The following is a 6,000-nucleotide window of genomic DNA, read 5'->3' on the forward strand; positions in this document are numbered from 1 at the left end:
AGGGATCCAGCTGGAGCAGCAGATCCCACACACTTTCAGGATCAATTGTTTTCGCTGTCATGGTCCTCCAGCTCAGGCACTGAGACCCCCTCGGTCCTTCATCCGTGTTGAAGACAGAGGCAAAGAAAGCACTAAACACCTCTGCCTTGTCTCTGTCCCTGTTTGTGAGGTGACCATCCTCATCCTGTAACAGGCCAATGATATTTCTATACTGCCTATTGTCATTAATGTATTTGAAAAAACTTTTTATTGCCCCCCCACCTTTCTGAACAGCTTCATCTCCAGCTGAGCTTTGGCTGCATGAATTTTCTCCCTACAGTGGCAAGCAGCATCTCTGAATTCTTCCCATATCGCTTAACCTTGCTTTCACTGGCTGTATGCCTTCCTTTTTTGCCTTATATCCAAGAGAAGGTCCCTGTTTAGCCAGTGTACCGGTCTTTCTGAACTATTGCAAGTGTACGTTGTCCAACATATGGCTTAAACTGCAACAAACAAGTTCACAGGAGTATGAACTGGAAATGCTGGAAAGCCAACACAGCAAGCCACAGGCTGAGTAATATAACTCTTTATAAATCAAACTGTATTGCATTATTTGGTTTGGGCCTCCAAGAAGCCACTAAGAACAGTAACAGCACCTACGTGCGAACAAGACATCTCTTTTCTCTCCTCCCCCTCTCCAAAACTAGAAAAGGAGGTTTTTTTGGAATGAATAAGGCCCTGCTCACCTGAACAAATTCCTAAAATGTAGGCTGATTGTGCTCTTGAGCTTTAACAAGCAAGATTGTATCTGTCAAACTTCAAGCAAGCACCAACTACTTCAAACTAACTAGCTGAGTGAAAATCATAGAATGCTCAGGGTCCCATTCAACCTGGCCTTGAGCACTTCCAGGAACGGGGTATCCACAGCTTCCCTGGACAGTAATGGATCAACATTTTACAATACAAGCTCATGTTTTTTATGTATATTTTTACCCTTCTCAAAACATAAGGTGTCAATACACTGTATTCCATAATCTCAAAATACAGTTTGGGGCATACCTTTAGTAACTTCTCTGTCCTTTTATGGAGTATGTTTCTTGATTAGTACCTACAGTTTACTTAGATGAGAGTAAAGGGGATAAAGGCACAGATAAGTGTTCAATGATTTACTCAAAAAAAAATTTCAAGTGTAAGTTTCAACTTGTATTTATTTAGTTTTGACAGTAGGCACAAAATGCTTTTACTTTCCAAGTTGAGAGACCTTAAATCCAGTTTTGAAGAATCAACATCGGAAAAAAAGTCTACAGACAGACACAGGTGCAGCTGGGGAGAACAAAGTATATATTATTATTTTTTTCTAAACCTATTGCCAGATTCTAAAGCTCAACATAACCAACCTGTTTTCCACAGATACCACAGCACAGTTAAAAATCCTCCTGAATACCAGACCTCAGCTTTCAAGACAGTTAAGCAAGTAACAACCCTGAAGAAACCTCAGACAGCTCATGTGATTTGAGCCAGAAATGCTCAATGGCTTCAAGTACAGGTCCCGGTTGCAGATCAGCAACATTACCCTGGGACAGCAGAGGTAAGCATCTGATCCTTCAGGAGCAAAAATGAGTTTCCTCTTCCACCTCCTCCTAGAGAGCGGAAATAGTTCCCTCCCAACACAAGCAGCAACCCAGAGATTCTCACATAGACCAAGCCTTGCCTGAAAGCTTCCTACCAGACCACCTGGCAGGACCCAGAAGCCACAAAACACTGGCCTGTGACTTTGACTCTTCCAGCCCACAGAAACAAATACCCTCACTTTATCTTTCAGTTTCCCCAGTGCATTGGAATGGCTGTAATTTATACTCAAAACATGTGATACAACATGTACTGTAGTATTATGAAAACAGTATGTGTTACCAGAGGAATTCTCACAGGTATGTAGTAATAAAAAACTGGGAGTAAATACAGCACATTATTTCAACATCCAATATATGTAAACATCTGAGACATCCATAACTTGACTGGAGTTTCTGTGGTTACAGATGAATGCCACAACTCATAAACTTAGAGCAAGTATCATTCTGCACTTCCTCTATCTCCCATAACCATTCTTCAAAACTGCAGATGTTCTGTAAATGCTAAATGTCTCCCAAAGCACATTTTAATTCTAAACACATGCTAAAGAGGATACTAAAGAGACAAGGCACAGCACTTGCTTATTACAAAAAAAAAATATTCTTTTCTTAAAAATGAGAGTTGTCTTTTCAAATTGTGATCTTTACAAGAATAAGCAGGTGACAGCCAAAACTTTTATTGATACAGTTAAAAAAACCCCAACACATTAAAACAAATTAAGTAAAAAAAAAGTGCAAAATTGCTTAAGTATCAGACAGAAAATCATCCTTAGGCTCCCTTCACGTAATAAATGAAGAACAATAATTTCAAGGTTTAAGCAAATTTAGTTCTTTCCTGTAAATATTAACTTCGGAAAAAAACTGTTGATATGAATGCCTAATTAAAAAACTCTTCTGCATTTGGATGATATGCCCATTTGCCTTCCATCATTCCAGCCAAGCAGTGAGCTAACTGCTGAGCATTTACAATAACAAGACCAAAATGCCACACAGGTTAAACCTAAAACTGAAAATCTGACAAAACAGAGTATGCTTATTACTCTGACTACAGAAGTAGTATTCCTGAACATGCCTCCAGGAACAGACAATATCTTGAGCTATCACTGCTTCCAAACTAAACAGTAACCATCAACCTTACGTTGCTGATTCTCTATAGTCTGGAACACTCTTCTTATTATTTCTGTATTCTATATGGCAAGGATCTCTTTATATACCAATATCATTGGCATACTATGTACAACTTCACACTTTCAAAAGAGACACAATTCTGCTTCCTTGGATAGATGTAAAGATTTTTATTCCATAAATTCACTTTTCCTGCAATTCTGCAAAAGAAAAACATGGTTAAAACAGGTGAAATACACTATTTGTTTTAGCTGCTAAATAAAACGATTACTATTGCATGATGTATATAGTATTTCATGACGTAACCTTGTGTGAATGTAGCATTAACATGCAGCCTTTTATTAGCATAAAGAAGAAAAAACAAATGCAACAGTGATGACAACATGCATGTTTTAGTCTACATGACAGAATGGCAGTTTAGAAGTGTGGTATGTATTCTTAAAATGGTTGAAGAGCAACTGCTCTACAATGTGTTATTTTGGTATACGGATTATAAAACTATGAGTTAAAAAAAAACCTCACAAATCACCTAGTCATCTGTCTTCCTTTCACAGGGTCAGATCCATTCCTCAGTAACAAAGGGTATATTTAGAGCTTTATTTGACTCAGCAGACAACTGTATGAGCGTTCTCAGAACAGCACATGTAAACTGACCAGTTATTCAACATTCGACAACACAGCACAGGAGAAAACCATGGTGAAAATACTACCAAAACTGCAAAAGGAAAAGCTGTGATAGAACTTCTTGTTGTTTTGGGTTTTTCTTTAGAAATTCCAATGGTAAAATCTGTCAGCCTGAAAATGCCACCATGACATTTCAGTTTAGCAAAATAAGTAACAGCCCACACCTTACTGCCTAAGTAGAAAATTCTGAGTTCTTTACTTCTGGGAGAAATAAAAACAAAACAAAGCATCATGACAATGGATGCGTAAACTAAGGGGGTAAAAAAAACAAACTGTTTTGAAGGGCTTTTACCAACCTAGAAGAGCTGCTTCCTTCTGCATTCACTCTCCTCCATCACATGGTTAAAAAATGTTTTTGTTAGCGAGAACTCATGTCACGTCACGAAAGCCTGGGCAGTTCTACCTGCAAGCATAGTTCGGGGCACCCCTGCACAAGAGCAGCGGCAGGATCAAACTCGAGCTGCGGCCGGTCTCACAGGGACACTCTCCCGGACCCGGGAGGAGGAAGGCGGAGCTGCGGGAGCCGAGGGCAGGGAATGCCCTCCTTCAAGGAGAAGCGCCGGCTCCGCTGCTCCCCCCTCCGGGCCGACCCGGCAAGCGGGCGCGTCCTCGCGGCCCGGGCAGTGCTGGGGGGTGCGGGGGGCGGCGCAGCGGGGCCCCTCCGTTACCTTCCCAGAGGAGGCGGCCGCCCTCCCGCCGCAGGAACTTGTACCAGAAGGGGCTGGCGGCGTCCTCGTCCGGCAGCTCCACCTCCGCCAGCCACAGCGTGGGCTCCTGCGCGGGCAGCGGGGCGCTCGGCCGCGCCGGCCTCATGGGCACGGCGCGCTGCGGGTCCCACTGGCCCAGCTCCGGCCGCGACCCGACCACCAGCAGCTCCGCGCCGCCCTCCATCACCCGGGCGGGCAGCACCACCCCGAAGCGGAACAGCATGGCCGGGAACCGGGCCGGAGCCGCCACCACTGGGGGAGCCGCCGCTGTGTGTTCGCAGCGGGCCCGCCCTTCCGTCGGGGACCCGACACCGCCCCTGCCTCCGCCCCCGTCGAGGTCACTGCTCCTGTGGCTGTGCTTTGGCTTGGTGGCGTCCGGGCAGTAGCTCGTTGAGTAAGGGCTTTTTCTGGTGCGGTTGTTTTTGCCCTAGCGCACGTAGCCGAAGGAACTCCCCTCCGAAAGTACCGCCTGGGAGTCAAAAGAACACCGACCCCCGGTCGCCTCCTAAAGCAGGGACTGGGATGGAGAATTCTCTCTGCAGCTCAGTAGTGGCTTTGCAGGTTGCAAAAGGCTACGCGTTATGCGTGCTGACTTTAACAAGGATTATTGCTTCATTAAAGGAAGCCAGAGCAATTACTCCCAAGAGCCCAGGCTTAATTTAGCGCAGAAAACACATCATTAAAAACTGCCGTACGTGCAGCGCTACAAACAAGGACTAGCCGCAAATAACCCTTCCGTGTTCATGTTTGTGTCTTTTCCCACTGACAGGCAGACAGTGGTGGTGAGAGCAGAAATGTGAAATGCTGGGGGAAGTTAGAAAGCTTTCTAAAAAATTCCATAGCTCCGAACTGCACCCGTTCTGTTTACAGCCAGAAAGGGAAAATTTGGCAGCTGCTACATGTAGCAATATTCAGGACTTACAAAGAATGACTGAGGAAGAGGATGCAATCCAACCATTTATAGGGCGGTCTTTGAATACACCCATTTCAGAAACAGGAGGGGTAACTTTATTTAGGTCAAGTTCTGGGAACAGGATGAAGGCCTTTCAATGAGTCAAAAGAAATCCTGCCCTAGAAGATGGCTGTTTGTTTCCTGTGTTCAGGGGTGACTACATGCCAAAGTGTATGTGTTGCCAAATTTACTTTTAAGAGTGCTGTAGCTAATTTTTACTGATCCTCATTGAACCTGTGTAAGTGATATGCCACCATTTTTCCAGATGTAACCAAAGCTACTGAAATTCTTACCCACCTCCATGCATTTCTTCTAGCACCAGGCTTCACTGTAGCACTGCTGCCTTTGTGGAACAGTGCCTTACATTTTAATCTTTGCTTTTGCTCAACCTTACCCATAACCTATCTTATAATTGTCTTTCAAATATCTACCTCTTTACCATATGCCTTCATTTTAGCATCATGGCCAAAACACAGTGTAACGACTTTGGGGTTTTATCCTAAAGCTCAAGCTTGAAAGGAGTCCTAAAACAATCCCAGCATATTGTGTCTATGTAAAATCATATGCTTCTGTTCATTCCAGTCACAGTCTCAGCTAAGAAACTGTGGGATCCAATAGTACATATGACTGACAGTTTAGTTCCTGGCTGTTGTCTAAGCCTCAATGTAAAGAGAAACCAGCAACTTGCACCTTTAGACAAACTTGAGTTTGTACTGAGAACTCATCTTACACCTGTAAGCCATGTGGAACAATAAAAAAATTGTTCTTTAGACTCTGCTGTGTCAAATACTATCTTTAAAAATAATTCACTTAATTTCTTCTCCAGGATCTGCCTTAATGCATTTTGTGCCAGTCGATATTGGGTGTTAGATGAAGGCTAAAGATGACAGGAAGCAACCAGCTTGACTGCCTGCTTTTTCCTTAA

The 6,000-nt window shown here is 43.6% G+C and overlaps 1 protein-coding gene across 1 annotated transcript in view; it reads right to left on the reverse strand.

Annotated features, from left to right (window-relative positions):
• EPM2A (epilepsy, progressive myoclonus type 2A, Lafora disease (laforin)) overlaps positions 1 to 4,384 on the reverse strand; it is a 40,107-nt gene extending 35,723 nt beyond the window's left edge. Inside the window, exon 1 of the mRNA XM_017813693.1 lies at positions 4,085 to 4,384. Coding sequence (XP_017669182.1) covers positions 4,085 to 4,346 — 262 coding nt within the window. The 5' untranslated portion in view covers positions 4,347 to 4,384. The remainder of the gene's footprint in view (positions 1 to 4,084) is intronic.
• Between the last annotated feature and the right edge of the window lie 1,616 nt (positions 4,385 to 6,000).

Source organism: Lepidothrix coronata, unplaced genomic scaffold, assembly GCF_001604755.1.
Source record: "Lepidothrix coronata isolate B3197 unplaced genomic scaffold, Lepidothrix_coronata-1.0 Scaffold42, whole genome shotgun sequence".
Classification (NCBI taxonomy): Eukaryota; Metazoa; Chordata; class Aves; order Passeriformes; family Pipridae; genus Lepidothrix; species Lepidothrix coronata.